General features: G+C 39.9%; 2 protein-coding genes across 7 annotated transcripts in view; one reads left to right on the top strand and one right to left on the bottom strand.

Annotated features, from left to right (window-relative positions):
* The window catches only part of APPL2 (adaptor protein, phosphotyrosine interacting with PH domain and leucine zipper 2), a 54,096-nt gene extending 44,462 nt beyond the window's left edge, over positions 1 to 9,634 (top strand). For 3 of the 4 annotated variants that reach the window (XM_043562391.1, XM_043562392.1, XM_043562394.1), the window contains 6 exons: positions 98 to 150; positions 1,702 to 1,876; positions 6,160 to 6,196; positions 6,382 to 6,522; positions 7,254 to 7,301; positions 8,521 to 9,634. In XM_043562391.1, the coding sequence (XP_043418326.1) occupies positions 98 to 150; positions 1,702 to 1,876; positions 6,160 to 6,196; positions 6,382 to 6,522; positions 7,254 to 7,301; positions 8,521 to 8,655 (589 nt within the window). In that variant the 3' untranslated portion in view covers positions 8,656 to 9,634. The remainder of the gene's footprint in view (positions 1 to 97; positions 151 to 1,701; positions 1,877 to 6,159; positions 6,197 to 6,381; positions 6,523 to 7,253; positions 7,302 to 8,520) is intronic. The other variant, XM_043562393.1, reaches the window with a different exon arrangement.
* A 4,948-nt stretch (positions 9,635 to 14,582) lies between these two features.
* Positions 14,583 to 18,327, bottom strand: part of WASHC4 (WASH complex subunit 4) — a 62,893-nt gene continuing 59,148 nt past the window's right edge. For all 3 annotated transcript variants that reach the window (XM_043562387.1, XM_043562389.1, XM_043562388.1), the window contains one exon: positions 14,583 to 16,850. In XM_043562387.1, the coding sequence (XP_043418322.1) occupies positions 16,783 to 16,850 (68 nt within the window). In that variant the 3' untranslated portion in view covers positions 14,583 to 16,782. The remainder of the gene's footprint in view (positions 16,851 to 18,327) is intronic.

Raw genomic sequence — 18,327 nt, 5'->3', positions numbered from 1 at the left:
TTGTGTCCACCCCCATCTCCAGACACTGTTGCCATTCTGACTGAGTGCCCTCTTGGCCAGAAATGTCTTGATTGTGTGCCTCTGGCCGTTTCCCTAGGCGCATCAACCCTTTTGGTGAAACTGAGGATGAGACCTTTCCAGAAGCAGAAGGTGAGCGGGTGGTCTGTGTGCTTGCTCTTTCCCCTTCACAGAATGGCGAGGGCCATTGAAACGAGGAGCGGAATCATGTTCCGGAGAGCTGGGACTTGAAGGTATGAATTGAAATTATGACCCACGGGTCTGTCGTTCTCTGAAAACTCATTAGGATGCGTACAGGGAAGGCAGGTCTTAAATGAAACCCGCAGGGATGTGGACAGGTTCTCCACTTGTGTCACAGTGTTGGCCCATCCGTACCCTTTCTGTAGCTCCTGCGTACAGAGTGGCCAAACCTAAATCAGAGACCAGATTACTACAAAACAGATTCAAAGAGGATAAAGCGGTCACAATAAAATGCAATCTGGGTGAGACATGAATATGCTGTTTCATTTCAGAATGCTGAAAACACACATAACAGCTCATTCTTGTGTTTGAAGATGACATGGCTTGGTGGTATTTAATTTGTTCAAAATCAGATTTTTGACGTTTGATTACATTCTTCTAGTACCTAAGAGCACACCCGGCAGAGCTGACCGTAACCTAGCACTCCGCAGAGCGGAGGCAGTTGAGGGCCTCACGCCTGGAGCCCGAGAGCAGCGTTAGAATGAGATGCCGCTTCCTCAGACTTAAAAGCAGGACTTGAGAGTCGGCACCTCGTACGGAATCGGGCAGAAAGGGGGCCGGTGGAAGGAAGGAGGCTAACAGGCTGTGCCTCAGGTCTGCCGCCCCGTCTCTAGCTGACCTTCCATATAGGCCACCCCGTAAAATCTCTACAAAAAAAAACTTCCGAACTTGTAAAAACTGTCTTCATGTGGGAGTCACTTCTTATCATATTACATTAATTATATTTTTCTCCTCTTTTAACCCTTAAGTTATTTTTAGGGGCAAAGACACTAATAGATCGAGGAAGGAAAAAGTAGCCATCTTAGTTTAAAATGGTGGAGAAGTGAATTATTCTTACAGAAGAAAAAAAACCACCTTTAAACCTCTGTGATCTTCCAGTTACGGTTGCAGTTACCCAGTCTTGTCAGTTATGTGCCATTATCGGGGGGCCAGTGCTGGCAGTTTACTAGAATCTGGTAAGCAGAGTAGTCGGAGATGTGCCATTAGCTCCTGGGAGATCGTCACTGCCCTTGAGTAATGCACGATATGTGTGAACTGGATGAGCCCCCAATCAGGTCTTCTGTTCTTCAGATGGATTTTCTTCAAGAGGACTTTATCAGTGGGCCCGAGGAATGAATTTTCTGTCATCTAGCGGAGAAGCTCTTATTTTCAGAGAAAAGACGTATATACCGCCACCTAGAGTTTTAGCGTTAGAAGGATGGTCGTGTGGTACTGCCTTTTCATCTTACGGATGCACAAAGAGGTGCTTTTCTAGTCTAATGAAGTCGTTCCAAAGAGCCAAAATGTAGACAGTAGGCGATTCAGGGCTTCGGCACCGTGTTGAGGAATTTGCCGGGAAGCCCTCCGCAGGAGGCAGACCAGACCTGAGGTCTTCTGCCTGTTCTCAGACCGGCAGCAGGCAGGAAGTGAATGTGATCCTGAGCAGAAAACGCTCTCTTGCAGATTCCCTTTTGCAGCAGATGTTTGTAGTTCGGTTTTTGGGCTCGATGGCAGTCAAAACAGACAACACTACTGAAGTGATTTACGAAGCAATGAGACAAGTATTGGCCGCTCGGGCAATTCACAACATCTTCCGTACGACAGAGTCCCATCTGATGGTCACCAGTCAGACTCTGAGGTATGTTTCGTTTCAGACCCTTACAGCTTTACCTGATTCCCCATTTAAGGCACATTTACTCACCTAGAATGTTCATACTAGAATATTTGATCGGATTAAGTGAAGATGCTACTCTTGTCTTTGCCCTGTTCCTTTGTATGTTCTGCTTTTACAAGATACGGTGGATAGAAGCTGTTCCCCTAAGGAGTGGGTACCCTCAGAGACTTAGTGGTGAATGAGTCCTCTCGTTCGTGATGATGCCATCACTGAAGAATAGCTCAGTATATCTCAGAGCTTGAAAAAGAAAGGGTTTTTTTTTCTTTTTTAAATGTTTGTTTACTTTGTGAGAGCGCACGAGCGGGGGAGGAGCAGAGAGAGAGCGAGACAGAGAATCCCAAGCAGGCTCTGCACTGTCAACACGGAGGCTGATGTGGGGCTCAGTCCCACAACCGTGAGATCACGACCTGAGCCGAAATCAAGAGTCGGACATTTAAGTGACTGAGCCACCCAGGTGCCCCAGGATTTTCATTTCTGAAAGCAGTACTACTTATAAAAATTAACAACAGTGACAAAAGAACATGAACCTACCTGAGATCATTAGACCACCACAAGTAAAATCTGATTAATATTTGTTGGGATGAAAATAAGCCAAGTGATGTTAACTACGTGATTTGGAGTTTTAGGTAATAAGATCTGTATGAGTGACGGCAAAGGACCGTCAAGCCATGGTTAGCACAGGCTTTATGAAGTTTCACCATCCAATACTGGACTCACATGCAACACTTGAAACGGAATGACAGTCTGAGTTAAAATGTTCTAAGTGTAAAATACATATAGCAAGCTTCTAGGGTCTCATACTAACCCCCCAAAAAGAATGCAAAATATGCCATTAATTTTTATATTAATAACATATCCTGGTAGTATTTTAGATCTGTTAGGTGACATTAACTTGATATACTTTATTTAATCTATTTCACTCTTTTTGATGTGACTGCTAAAAAATTTCAGATCATGTATATGAGGTTTACATTTTATTCCTGTGAGATCACAGGCACTGCTTTAGAGGCAGAATGTCTACGTTTATCCCTGGCTTTGGCCTTCATTAGTTATACGACCTGGGCGAGTTTAACCTCTGTGCATCAGCTTCTTGGGCTATGAGATGAAAATAACTGTATCCACACTGCATAGGGCTGACACAAAGACTACATGAGTTAATGCACATCAAACATGTATACAACCACAACTGGCATAAGTGCTCAGTAAATGTTAGCTTCAAAAAGTTAAATAGGACTTTGTTAAAGTCAGAATATAGTTTCTTCCATTCATTAAAACCAGTCTTTTTCGTTTCATTATAAACCTTCTACTGAGAGTAAGTTTCTTATGAATAAAACTTTATTTAAAGCTTTTCTCCAAGCATGCCCTGCACCTTTTATAGGCATTGGCTCATCGTTCCTGTAATCTCCACCAATAAGAACAGAGTAAATATACGTAAAAGCATTGTGAAAAATCACAGTACATCAAATGAACACTATCAAAGTACAAAGCCCACAGAACGGGAGAAAATATTTGCAAATCATGTATCTAATAAAGCTATATGTTCAGAATATATAAAGAACTCTTATAAGAATCAACAAAAAGACCAAAAACCAAAAAAATGGACCAAGGACCTGAGTAGACATTTCTCCAGGGGAGATCTACAAATGGCCAACAAGCACATGTGAAAAGATGCCCAGTGTCAACTCGTTATTAGAGAAATGCACCATCAAGTCCACAGTGAGATATCACTTCAGCTCACTTAGATGGCTGTAATAAAAAGGAAAATACCAAGTCTTAGGGTGTGAAAAAATTGGAATCCGTTGCCGGTGGGAATAGTTAAAACCGTTCAGCCACTGTGGGAAATGGTTCAGCTTCTCTGGGAGTTAAACGTAGATTGCCAGCCCTGGTAGACACCCGGAGGAATTGAAAACTGCTCAGATAACCAAGTTTACACAGATGTTCGTGGTTCACGGTAGCCAAAGAGTGGAAACGATCCCAACTCCATCAACAAATTGATAGACAAGATGGGGTATTTAACACAGCAGAGTAGGAGCCAGCCTTAAAGAGAAATGACGTCCTGATGTGTGGTACAACATTGTTGAGCCCTGAAAACATGCTCGGTGGAAGATGTCAGCCATTTTGTTTGATCCTGTATCTGAAGTGTCCAGGATGGAAAGCAGGTTAGTGGTTGCCAGAAGCTGAGAGGAGAAAGAATGGAAGTGACTGTCTGATGGGTGTGTAGCTTCCTTTGGAGGTGATGAAGATGTTTGGAACCAGGCAGTGGTAATGGTTGTACAGTGTGGTAAATGTACTAAATATTAGCCCATTAGTCTGCAGTAGTCCATTTTATGTTAGGTATATTTCACCACAGTTTCCACACACAGATCCCTGCATTGGAATTCATGTTTTGAGACAAATGAGAAGTCCCACAGAAAATCAGATCTTTTTTTTTAATGTTTATTTTTGAGAGGGAGAGAGGGGCAGAGAGGGAAACACAGAATCCAAAACAGCCTCCCGTCTCTGAGATGTCAGCACAGAGCCCCGTGCAGGGCTCGAACTCATGAACCATGAGATCATGACCTGAGCTGAAGTTGGACGCTTGACTGAGCCACCCAGGCGCTCTGAAAATCAGATCTTAGGCAAATCCGTATTACCTGTTTAAGATAGCAACCTTTTAAGTTACTCACAAAATATGCATGTTTTAAGTTCACATTTATGGAAAAGTTTTACAAAATACCTAAGAAACTTTACTTGAGGGAGACCGTTTATGAGGTATATTTTTTAAATCTTTAAATTCATACAAATCAATAGGGACATGAAGAAAACATGTATTTAGATTGTAAATGTGTAAAATTCCATACACATTTTCTTACTGTCTTAACCACCTCTTTGAAGTGGGGTCCTTTTCCCACTTTTACAGACGAGTCTGGAAGAGTCAGGGTGACTTACACAAGGGCACAGTCGAGCAGCCAGCCCAGAGCCCTCTGACTGCGGTGAGGCCCATACTTGAACCGCACGTATTTCCAACCGCAGCCTTTCTGGGGGGATGACTGCTTTCCTGAGATCTAACTTCCCATACAGCTCGCCCATCTGAAGTGTTTTCAGTATATTCAGAGTTGTGCAACCATTAGTTACCACAGTTTTCGAGTATTTTCATCATCCCCAGAGAAAACCCACACCTGTGAGCCCTCATTCCCTTTTCTTAAAACCCACCCCCCCCCCCATGCAGCCACGAAACACTAATATTCTGTGTGTATGTATTTGCCTGTTTGGGACATTTCATATAAATGGAATTCTAACCATTTTTTTAAGACCGAGAATAGATTTTTTGCTTTCGCCCACAGAATTTATAGCAAATCAATAAATAATACCATGTTTAGAAAGTAGAAATTTATATGTATGTATGACAGCAATAGATTCTCTAATGCAGTGTATTTTCCAGATACATCAGCCTGGTTATTAGATGATGCTTAAAGTTTTGTTAAAGAATACATCTAGAATACCTTCTTTTTTAATTAAAAATTTTTTTTATTTTTGAGAATGAGCAGGAGAGAGGGGAAGGGGAGAAAGAATATGTGCTATTCCTTCTATAAATAGGACAGAAGTTTTCCTTTTTTGTCTTGTTTTCCTTTTTGAGAGAGCAAGCAGGCGTGTGAGTGGGGAGGGGCAGAGAGAGGGAGAGAGCATCTCAGGCAGGCTCCAGGCCCAGCTCAGAGCCCAATGCGGGGTTCAATCCCATGACTCTGGCATCATGACCTGAGCTAGTGTTGAAGAGCCTGACAACCAACTGAGCCACCCAGGCACCCCTAGAATATACCTTCTTAAAAGACCGTGCTCCCCCACACCCAAACTGACACAGAATAGTTTTGCTACAATCTGTTCACTGTTTTCTCACCCCACCCCATATTTAGGGGAAAAAAATTAGACTTCAAGGAAAAGACCATAGTCAGTAAATGTCTTCTGAGAAGCAGGCTGTACAGAATACGATCTGTCTATATTCTACATCAGAAGTGTGAAGAATTCTAATGCTGCCCCTTTGGATAAGCACTGAAATGTGAAAGTCTCCAGTTGTTACAATCTTCCATAAAGCTGTTCCCGGAGCTTCAACTACGTGGGGTTCAGCACAGGCAGACCCACGGAGCCATCTCGCCTTGCTGCGGCCGGGCCTTAGAAGGGCATTTGTGTGATTTCATTCTGAACTTCTAGACTCTTCTAAGAATACAGGTGTCTCCAACATGTGTAATATAATGTGTGTCTTAAAATTTCAGGTTGATAGATCCTCAGACTCAAGTAACAAGGGCCAATGTAAGTACCTCCATGCATGCTAATTTTAGTAGTTATTCCTTAATTCAAAGTAGGCACTTTATAGATTTTGCCAAATTTAACAGCTGTCACTCATAGTGCACTTTTTTCGTGACGCTGTCCGTGGAGAATGACTTGTCTGTTTTTAATTCCAGTTATGTGATGTTGTCTATTCCTGTTATTTCCAGTTTGAGCTCACCAGCATCACCCAGTTTGCTGCCCATCAAGAAAACAAGAGACTAGTCGGCTTTGTGGTCCGCACCCCCGAATCCACAGGTGGACAGTCTCTGAGTACATACGTTTTTGAAAGCAACTCAGAAGGCGAAAAGGTCTGTTTTTTTTCATCTTAAGATTCCATCTCTGTCCAAAGATATTTAAAGGGGTTTTGCACCACCCCGTGGGTGTTTAGTTGACTATTCTTTGCGCCCCCATTGAGGAGTTTAGAGAATACCTCCAGGAAGGCCCCACTGAAAGAAACGACTGGAATAAATTTTCCCTTGGAAATGCATGTCATTCTAAACAGTGATGAGGAAGAATGTTAATGGTGAGATGAAATGTGAAAAGCAGTTGCCTTCAAGTTTCTTTTTTAAAAATGAAGTTACGATGGAGAAAATCTAGTCTCAGAGCAAACGAAGCAGACAGCAGGAAACTGTTCTCATATAGTATGAAAATTTTTGTGACCGTATTTGCTACTTGGAATTAATCAAAGTTAATCAACTCTTTCAGCAAGTATCTTTTTGCCACTGCGTGCGAAGACGCAGTGGCAGAATGTGATTGAGAGAGAAAGGAGGAAAGTACTCCGTTAAGAATGTTAAGCTCTGGGATAATTTCAGTTGCCACTTACCCTGGATATCGTTGCTCTGCACAGATTGGCAACCGGAGACCAGGACAGGTGGACTCTACTGTTCAGAGCCCCGTGTGATGAACTTCTTAACAGCCAGGTCCTCTGTCCCCACACCGACATGAGCAGTGACCTCGTTGTACTTCCATAACCACATTTTTTCCTAAAATCCCTTATCGCTTTCTGCCTTTGCCCAACACTGCTTTTCTTGTCTTACAGATATGTTATGCTATTAATCTGGGAAAAGAAATCATTGCGGTTCAGAAGGTAAGGTACATTTTAGTGCTGGTTTTCACAACTACTCAAAAGATCTATAGACATACTAAGATCTCTCTCAAAAAGAGGAATGGTGTTCGCTGGACATTGTGGCCAAACTTGAGATTTCCTTTGAAGCGTTCTAACCACCAGACTGGCTAGGGCCACAGTCACCGGTTAACACATGTGGAGTTCTTCATAAATATCACTGCTTCCTGCGTTATCACTTTTTTGCTTGCTGTTGTTGGCTAGATATCCTGTCTTTCAGATTAAGATGGTAGAAACTTTATCTACCATGTACTCGAAGGCCTTGCTCCTCTGAGCAGTCACAGACAGACCTCAACCTGGAAATGTACTAGACGTGAAGATTCCCAGACCTCCCTGTATCTCAGCAGCTTACAATCTTTCCCTCACCCCACAAACTTCTGAGAGCCAAGTTTGTACAAGAAAAACCTTAGAATTCTACCAGTGAGCAAGACAGATACAGTTCCTGCCCCAGGAGGCTTCTCGTTCAGTAGAACTTCTGCAATAATGGAAATGACCTGTGTCTGTACTGTTCAATAGGCAGCTTGAATGTAGCTAATTTGATGATGAACTGGATTTTTAAACAGTAACATATAGCTACTGAGCACCGTATTAGCTTTCCTAATGTTGGGGGAGGGCAGGAGGACTAAGACCAGTATACATGAAATGGTAGCAGGCAGTGCAAGTTAGTATTTTATGGTATTGATCAGGGATCAACTTCTGTAAAGAGCAAGACAGGAAACCTCTTAGGCTTACATTTGTTGCAACTACTCAACTCAGCTATTGTTCCAGCAGCCATACATACTATATAAATGAATGGCTGTGTTCCAGTGAAACTTCATTTATAAAAACAGTGAGCCAGATGGCCGTAGTTTGCCAACTCTTGGTTTACAGGGAAAGAGGAAGGAGTTAGTGATCTAGAAGACAAAGGTATTCTAAAGGAAGTTCTTCTCTGGACTCTTTGTGGGAAGACGATTATGATTTGGCTAAGTGAATGACATTTTGGCTAAGAGCAAAACCTGGGCCCAGAGTCTAGAAGTAAAATGCAATTGAGCTTTTTCAGAGAAGCAAGGAGACTCACCTGAAGGCACACATAGATCCCGGAAGGAAAGAAGCTAGATTACAGAATACTGAAAGCCATGCCATAGGGGTTTTAAGTGCATTTTAAGCGTTTTCTTTTCTCCTTCTTAAACTCTCCTAACTTCAGGATCCAGAAGCATTGGCTCAATTAATGCTGTCCATACCACTAACCAATGATGGAAAATATGTACTGTTAAACGATCAACCAGATGACAATGATGGAAGTCCAAATGAAAACAGAGGCGCAGAATCTGAAGCATAACTCTCTTGGGCCTTTGGGGAAAGAGCACCCAGGAAGGAGAGCTACCTCCTTAAGGGTTTTCAACTTCTTTGACATACAGGCCCACGACCTGGTTTCAGAACGCTGACAATCGCTTGTGGAATGTACTCTTGATGCCTTGATACTGAGACTTGGGAGGGAAACAGTGAGAAATGGTTGACAACATTCCTACCCATCTACAAATGTTACTTTAGGTGCTTTGTGGTAAGTTGTCTTCTTAGATTGTACTGTTCAGCGCTCAGAATGAAAGTTACTGAAAAAATGCATTGTTCACTTTATTCAAATGTCATCTCTTTAGTCTCCAAGTACCCTTTTTAAAAAACGATAAAAGCCTAGATTTATAATTTGATAAACACTAAATATTTCCTATTAATATAATCTATTTTTATATTTTCCTTAATGAGCTTTAAGTGCCTGTCATTCTGAAAGTTGTGTATTTATAATCAGGCTTGTCTCACAGTCGGACCTACCAGCATCAGTTTGTGCAGTTAGGTGGCGAGCCCCGCTTGGAGGGCCTGAGCGTTAGCAAAAATGCAGGTCTAGTTGTGATCATTTTTCTCAGACATCATGCAATAAAAAGACTAGCAGACAAGCACCACACAAGACGCTCAGTTTTACATGGGAACCTTGATGAACCAGCATTCAGAAGTTTACGGTCCTTCAGGTATGGTTTTAGTGGTGGATCACTACAGACCGTGTGAAGCTCTACCAGTTCCTGATTCTTCTGAGCCAGACCCTCCTCAAGGAAGGGACCAATTAATTTTAAAACTCACTTGAATGAAAGCATGGCTGGTTGCGGGGCTTGGTATAAAAATCCTATTCCACCCCTACCTACGAAGTATGATGATCCTGAATTGGCACCATGTGTTTAATTATAACCAGTTTCAACAGAATACCGTTGTGTTTGTAATAAATTAACCTAGCAACAAATGCTAGCAAATAAAAACTACCATTCTGTTTCTTTCTTTTGCTTGTTGTGGTTATTTTCTAGAACATCCCTGGAAGAAAACTAAAGTTAGTTCTGTGGCTTCAGCTGTTCATTTCCAAAACCTCAGTACATTCCCCCCCCTCTGCTGTGATTTCATTATGCCCTATCAAATACCTCTATTCAACACTGGTTGAACAATGTGATCTCAGTACCAAGTTGTTGGTTTTTTTTGAGGGAGAGAGCATGGGGAAGGAGGGGGGGAGAAAGAATCCTAAGCAGACCCTGCACTCAGTGTGGCTCAATCTCATGACCATGAGACAATGACCTAAGCCGAAATCAAGAGGTGGGATGCTCAACTGACTGAGCCACCACAGCTCCCAAAATGGTGGATTAATAAAACAACTTTTGTAATCCAAACTTAATGTTACAGGGGTATCAGAGTCCACTTCTATAATGTGAGCCTCAGAGACTAAGCCAGCATGAGATATACCATGAAATTATTAGTATGGTGTTAGCGAATGCCTTACAAAAATTTGTGTATCATAACTGTATTAAACCGGTAAGTCCTCCGATAGGCTGCAAGAGCCACAGTCCCCTGAATTTCCTTTTCTTGCTTCGAATTGTTCAGGGTGGGAGGGAAGAAACTAGTTGTAAACAATATTGTTAGAAACTAAAATCAATTTCTTTCATTTCCTAATTTTTTCATATTTCAAAAATATGTGGCTTGACTAAGCCACAAAGTATGCAAATCCTAGGAAAAAAAGACTGAAGCCCATTAAAACTAACTTCATTGAAAAACCATAGAATGAAAACACAAAATGAACTGCACATATTAGGCACAGATGACCCACAAAATACTAGTATCCAGAATATGTAAAATATTCCTGCAATTAGAAAAAATTGAAAATAAAGTCATAAAGGCATTTCACAGAATAAAAAATAAAAGGGGTTCTTAAATAGAAATATACAAAATTGATATAATAAATACAAATTAAACCCACTGGGATATTACACACCAGACTGTAGAAACATAGCTGCTGGGATGGGCACGACGAGGCTCCTCCGCTGCTGGGACGGGATAAGTCTGGCGTTGTATCCGTTGCACTTGTAGATGGCCTAGCAGATTCACTTGCGAGAACTCTGGAGAAACTCTGAACACAGGTACACAGAGATGCGTGCAGCCAGTAGCCCTGTTCGTACTATCCCAAATTTGGAAGTGACCCACATGTCATCAGCAAAACAGATCTGTGTATTTGTGTAACAATACTAAAGAAGGAAAACTAAATGGACTACAGGTATGTGCATCATCATGGATGAATTTCAAAAGAGACAAGTCATATACAGTAAGAATCCATTTATGTTAATTTTTTAAAAACCTGCAAACCACCACCGTGTTATTTAGAAAACTACAGATAGGTTGTAACACTAGAGAAAAGCAAGGCATAGTTACCCCAAAATTCTGCGTTGTGGTTTCCTCCGGAGTGGAAAAGGGAGCGGCGATCCGAGGAAGAACAATGGAACATCTCAGGCAGGAGCAACAGTCTCCTAACCTCCACAGTACGGTGGCTACCCAAATGTCCTGTTTTATTCTTGATTCAGTACACACATATCATGTACTCTTGTGCATGGGTCATAGATTTTAAAATAATGTTAAACTTTAGAAGGTTGCCCTTTAAATTCCCCAAATGAAAGCACTATGAAAAATTATCAAGTGCCATGTAAATGAAAGGTGGGATGGGAGAAAATGGGACCCTTTATTAGCCAGCTATTCTCACCGGTTTTCATTTCCCAGCACTGCCTCTGGTTGTTTAGCTGTCAGACTGGGGAAGTGCAGGACTTCTCTCCCATTGTTGGCACTTAGCTAGGCCATGTAAACAGGCATAATTTTTATGAGACCCACTCAGAGTCACATACTGTTTATCTTCCAACTTTTCCACCTAAGAGAGTAATAGTAAAGCTAACAACTATATGCCAAGTGCATTTCTGCCTATCAGTAAATCATATTAGCTAGTGTTCACAGTAGTTACTGTTTCCTAATATATAAAGTGCTTTACACAAAAGTCAGTCCTCAAACTACAAGCTCTGTAATCATTAGGCCATTTTGTGCCTGAGAAAATGCAGGCTTCAAATCACAGTCTGGCTCCAAAGTCTATGCTTCTAACTGCTCTGTGACATACACAGCACAGAGAAACCACACAGCAATCACCAAATGTTTCTCTCATTAGGTACATAAACCTTTGAAAATTATTCTGATATGCAGTAATTATACCACCTTAGAGTACATCTCTAATGCCCTGTTGCATTTTGTGCAGATTCTAAAATGATTAAATGCTGTAATACTAATACAGATAGGTGCTTCTTGATGTAAAGTATTAACTTTCCCCCTCACTTTAATGATAATGAGGGCATTACTAAAGAATGTTTCACTACACAAAGATCTTGCATACATTACAGAATGCACAGTCTTTAAATTTTTTTTTATGGTAATTTTTGAAAGAACATGAGCAGGGGAGAGGCCAAGAGAGAGGGAGACACAGAATATGAAGCAGGCTCCAGGCTCTGCGCTGTCAGCACAGAGCCAAACGCAGGGCTCGAACTCCCAAACCATAAGATCATGACCTGAAGTCGGACGCTTAACCGACTGAGCCACCCAGGCGCCCCTACAGTGCATAGTCTTTAAAGATGATCCCAGAATTATGACATCATCTCTACACTGATCAGGAGATGAATTCCTCTCCTTTGCAGAGTGTAACTCCACTAATGGGAACTGGATTATCTGATATTTAGGTTTTACACTAAGAGAGGCCAACAAGTATCCATATATTTTCCTAAACTGAGTTCTTACACACTATATATAAGAACTTTTTGTATCAAAGTAAGCCCTAACTTTGCCATCACCATGTCTGAGTTCACTGCATGATATTCACTTTAAAGATTTCCACATATTCCAGATTCTTTTCAGCAGAAATCTCTAATAACGTGTTAAATTCTTCCTAACATCTAAAAAAACCTCTGTTAAAATTGTAGCATTAAAACTTTCTTAAAAGAATACCATCAGTATGAAACTTTCGCAGACTTTAGCTGGAAAAAAAACCCATAAAATTATTAAAATTAAAATCTTTTTCCATTTAGCCAACCCAGCATCAACAAGTAACATGATGATGTATGTGATGGTGCTACCCCATCTTTCCCACAATCTTCCCACTACTGCCTCTGGAAAGAAAAGGAGCAGTAATCAGACTTTACCAAGGAAAGTTTCTCCAGTGTAGTATAGCCTATCCTTGAAAAACACAGAGGTGAGGGGCACCAACTCCTGGCACAATCAAAACTCTGCATGTTAACTTTTGACTCCCCAAAAACTTAAACTAAGAGCCTGCCGCTGAATGGAAACCTTATAATGAACGCATATTATAGATGTTACTTGGATAATATAGCGTATTCTTACAATAAACTAACAGGGGCATCTGGGTGGCCCAGTCAGTTAAGCGTCTGATTTTTTTTTTTTAATATATTTTATTGTCAACCTGGCTTCCATACAACATCCAGTGCTCATCCCAACAAGTGCCCTCCTCAATGCCCATCACCCATTTTCCCTCTCCCCCACCCCCGTCGTCCACCCTCAGATTGTTCTCTGTATTTAAGAGTCCCTTGTGGTTTGCCTCCCTCCAACTATTTTTCCCCTTCCCCTCCCCCATGGTCTTCTAAGTTTCTCAAGATCCACATATGAATGAAAATATATGATATCTGTCCTTCTCTGACTTATTTCACTCAGCGTAATACCTTCCAGTTCCATCCACATTGCTGCAAATGGCAGGATTTCATTCTTTCTCATCGCCAAGTACTATTCCATCATAGATATAAACCGCATCTTCTTTACCCATTCATCAGTTGATGGACATTTAGGCTCTTTCCATAATTTGGCTATTGTTGAAAGTGCTGCTATAAACATTGGGGTACATGTGCCCCTATGCATTAGCACTCCGGTATCCCTTGGGTAAATTCCTAGTAGAATTATTGCTGGGTCTTAGGGTATTTTTAATTTTTTGAGGAACCTCCACACTGTAGCATCTGATTCTTGATCTCTGTTCAGGTCATGATCTCATGGTTCATGAGATCGAGCCCCACGTTGGGCTCTATGCTGGCAGTGCAGAACCTGCTTGGGATTCTCTCTCTGCCTTTGCCTCACTCTCTCTCTAAATAAACATTAAAAAAAAACTAAGCTAGAGAAAAAATGCTATTAAAATCATAAGGAAACTACAGTTACAGAACTATATTGGATTTCTTTTTAAAAGTCACATAAGTGGACCCGCACAGTTTATTTTTATTTTTGAGAAAGGGAGCGTGAGTGAGGAAGAAGCATAAAGAGAGGGAGAGAAAGAATCTTAAGCAGGCTCCACACCCAGCGCAGAGCCTGAGGCGGGGCTCAATCTCACGACCCTGGGATCATGATCTGAGCCAGATCAGGAGTCAGACACATAACTGACTGAGCCACCCAGGCACACTCTTCCCTCCCCCCACCACACAGTTTAAACATCATGCCGTTCAAGGGTCAGCTGTATTTAAAAGGCTGTGTCTCCTGTCTCCAGTGTAATATTTAAAAGGCTCTCATTTATTATTACTGTTTCAGTTAAACTCATGTTTGCAAATGGCACTAGAGTTATTTCTAACATTAAACACTGTAAACCAAGGATCCCTTCCCAGGATTAGGATTTAAAAGTAAACATTCACATGGGTTCTTTTTATTTGAAAACAACAAGGATTAGATCAAGAACGTACAAAGAGAAAAAGAAAAGTTCTTCACCTGGGTTGCGTGGAAAGGAGCCAATACCAATTTTATACTTGAAATGTTTTGCCTATGTGCATGCAAGTATTTTTTTAAAGACAGATTCCCTATATTCTATTAAAGGGGATTCCAAAAAGGTTAATGTTAAGAAGTCCTGGTTTAAGACATTCAATTTTGAACATAAACATCCAGGGGAAGTAAACTTTTGAAATTATATTTATTAATGTTTTATTATACATATTATATTCTCTTAGAATTAGGGTAGGGGGAAGCCCCACTCAAGTGAGGTAACAAACTTGCCATCTTTTACAAAACTTAATTAGAACTGACAAAGTTATGGTTAGTCCTTAATTCCTGAGAATTTGAACATTATTGAGTTTGTGAATTTACAACAAATGCTCACACTAATTTTAAACTACAGTATGTCCAAAAAAAAATATTTAACATTAATATGTTAAGCAAAGAAAACATCATCCAAATGCATATATTAACTTAGGTGTGAAACACTCAAGCCCTATTGCTCTGCACTTTAATAGCATTTAAATATGCTTAATCTTTTCAGAGATTTTATTTCAAATATGTGTAATTTATCCAGATTACAGTGACATTATTTTGAGCTAATGGCAAAATAATAATCACTTTCTTCTCAACTGTAGGTATCCATGGTGTCAGCATATAAACTCTATAGAATATTCATAAGATCGATAATAACTGATATATGTGGGGATAATGAACAGAGACCTCAGATTCTCTTCCAATTACAATTTCTACCCCTATTAAAAATGGAGATTGTTTTAGGGAAGTCAGAGAGAAAAAAAAAAAAGAATAATATTGTTGCTATGAAATGGTGACGAATTTGATACAATCAAAAGATCATTAATATAAACATTTACAATAATGAAAATATAAATTACTAATTATGCAGCATGCTTTAGGGCCATTTCTACAGTTAGTATGAATTACAGATATTAAATGCCTTTAATCCACCCATTGTTCATAATTCTGAAAGTCATGTTTACATAATAAACAAAAAACACTTCCTACCTATTTTGTTTCTTCTGACTTTGAACAGTGGAAGTGTTTATCTTGGGCTGGGAAAGTTACCCTGCCAGTAATCAATGCATACAGATAGGGCATTGTACACCTGTTCCAAAAGCTGGAAATCAAACATTAGAATTACTTGCAGGATATACCCAAAGAAATGCTTAACAGGCAAGTGCAATGGAAAAATCAAGTGTTTACCAAATGATGTTATTACGTGTACAGTTTTAAACTTTGTTTTCGTTGTAAAAGTATCACTGTATTATATTCAAAGATTATATAGGCCATGATTAACCATTTAATTATCAACTGATGTAATCTTTACAAAAATAAAGCTTGTAGCCTGCGAGGAACTAAATTTACTCAAAATCTTACTGTACTTTTCAAATCAGTAAATGATTTATTAGAACTTTATTCTCACAGTGGTAATTTTTAAAAAGCCTGCACAGTGCTTAATCTGATGTCTTAGATTATACTTGGTTTAAAGAAAAAGTCTGCCCAAACCATCACCAAGACTTTAATTCAACCTAATGTAGAAGAAACCTGAGTTTGGATGTAGAAATAAAAATCCATACAACTTTCTCTGATACACGTAGTGCCTTCAACCAAAAGTGAAGTTGCAAGCAGGACTCTATGGCTTTCTCTCAATTTTCTTTCATCTTGAGTATTAAGTAAATCTTAAATTTAAAGCAGTTGTTGGAGGTTACATGTTCCCAAAGCAATGTAAACTAGTTATAAAATGTCTTATCAAAGACCTGAACAGCTCTTGTTGAGTCACATGAAATTAACGATGAACCAGTTTTATACTGTACATAAAAGGTACATAGCACACTTGTGCCTCACCTCTATCAAAGCCATCTTTCTGTATGTCTGTTATAACAATGTCGATATGTATGCCTCATAAATTTCAGACTTAATTCACTTTGCTTAAACATGTATTTGCTGGCTGTACAGAGGATACGCACTGAGTTTCCAATGACAAGCAAATATGGATCAAATATGCAAACACAAGTTTTAAACCCTCACGTAGATTGTTAGAGATCTGAGGTGGCAGTTCAGGAATTTGGTTCGGCCCTTCTACAGCTTCACTTCAAACAACACTCCCCAGGCACATCTGCTAGCCTCAAGTCCAGGCAAAAACCCAACTGAAAATCTCATTCTCAACCTTTAGAAAGAAGATTGAGCCTTCAGAAGAAGAATGGACTCAGCAGCACCGCCTTAAAGAGTTGCAACATCTACCTGTTACCAGAGATGTGGTCCAGGAAAACTTCACCATTAGCTTGCTAACATCCATTTCACTGGCAACAGTACTGACAAAATTCTGATGACTTCTGAGGGGCAACGCATACCATCGGTATCATTTGACAACAGGATCTGCAGACACAGTGCTGTCGGACAGGTCTCCATTGCTTGTTTTGGTCTCTTCTGGAAGCGTGGGTGAAAATAACAATGGACAGATGTATATTCATTTTTAAAAAATGAATTAAGTAAAAATTGAGAAGAGCTACCTGCTAAATTTCAAATTAAGAAAATGTGCATCTACCAAATAGTTCTCTAATATTACAATGTATATGTAGTTTAGTTACCTTAATTTTTTAGAAATCTGAGCTAAATTTTGCAAAGGTAACGTTCTGACTGGTACTTAATAGAGGTGTAGACTTGTGAGAGTTCAGAACTGCATGTGGGCCACTGGAGTTTCACCTGGCACGTTTGAAGGCATGCTGCCCCTCAGCCGGTTCCCCCAGCCAGGCCAAGAAATCACTATTATAGTGCACTGCTGTTATTGCCAGAGACATTGCTGCAAATTCACATATAAAATTGTCCAGAATAAGTAGCTTTCCATCTGTGTTTGTAATTCATTTTTTAAAGCAGCTTTTTATTATGATTGTGATAAAATGAATTCCTCTTTTTTTGTGTATGAAATACCACATGCACACATTTCATTAACAGAGGAAAACTATCTCATGTACCCTGCAACTCTGACTACATATCTGAGCAACCTTTAGCTAAGACAGAGTTTTGCAACAGAACCACCACCTCGGTGGTTGATGTGGGTGAGACGCATCAACCAGAATCATAGTGAGTTCCTTAAGAACAATCCACAGCAAGGGCTTCCACTGAGACCAAAAGGTTTGTTTGTTCTGCCTTAATGTTTTAGGCCTTAAAGTAAGTATAAGCTTGGCTGGAGACAAGGTTCTCGCATGAAATGCCTGAGCAGAACCTAAGCAATAACTGAGTTTCTTCACAATTTAGATCAAATTCACTCAAAGTCTTCCAATTTACTTTAGCCTTGGAAAGGGACCCAAACAGAATATATACATATTTTCATGTAATAAATACTGAGTATCTTCCAGGTAACAGCCTGAAATCACTTTCAAGCACACAATTATTAGATTCCAAAAAAGCTTCTGTATGCTAATTATTAACATATTTAATTTATGCAACATTATCAGGGAATAGGTTACTTGATAGAAGTGGTCTACCCAAATTCAGTGTAAAATATATATGTATTTTAAAATTTAACAAAGTAAGATTAATAAAAACATCTTATTTTATAAAATGTAAATTTTATGCCTTGATTTGTGAAATACAAGTAAGGATATAGGAAAAACATGAAAACTCAACTCAGCTGCTGTACCAAGCTTTAAGCTACCGAGCAGAGGAAAACCTAAATTACATAATTTCTATAACAGAAAAAAGGAAACAACCATTCTTCAGGGAAGAAATTGTTCCTAAATTTTAAACTGGGGAGAAATGTATCATGTGCAGCCTTAACTATGAAATAATAAGCAATTTATATCATCCTACAAAGAATACAACAGACAAGACGATCTGGACAAGACGATCGGTTCTCGTGGCTGCACTGTAAACTCGGATTCTCCAAGGCCTGGTTGCGCAGGAG

The sequence above is a fragment of the Prionailurus bengalensis genome, chromosome B4, assembly GCF_016509475.1.
Source record: "Prionailurus bengalensis isolate Pbe53 chromosome B4, Fcat_Pben_1.1_paternal_pri, whole genome shotgun sequence".
NCBI lineage: Eukaryota > Metazoa > Chordata > Mammalia > Carnivora > Felidae > Prionailurus > Prionailurus bengalensis.
The sequence above is the reverse complement of the archived record's forward strand: the minus strand, read 5'-3'. Positions and strand labels throughout refer to the sequence as shown.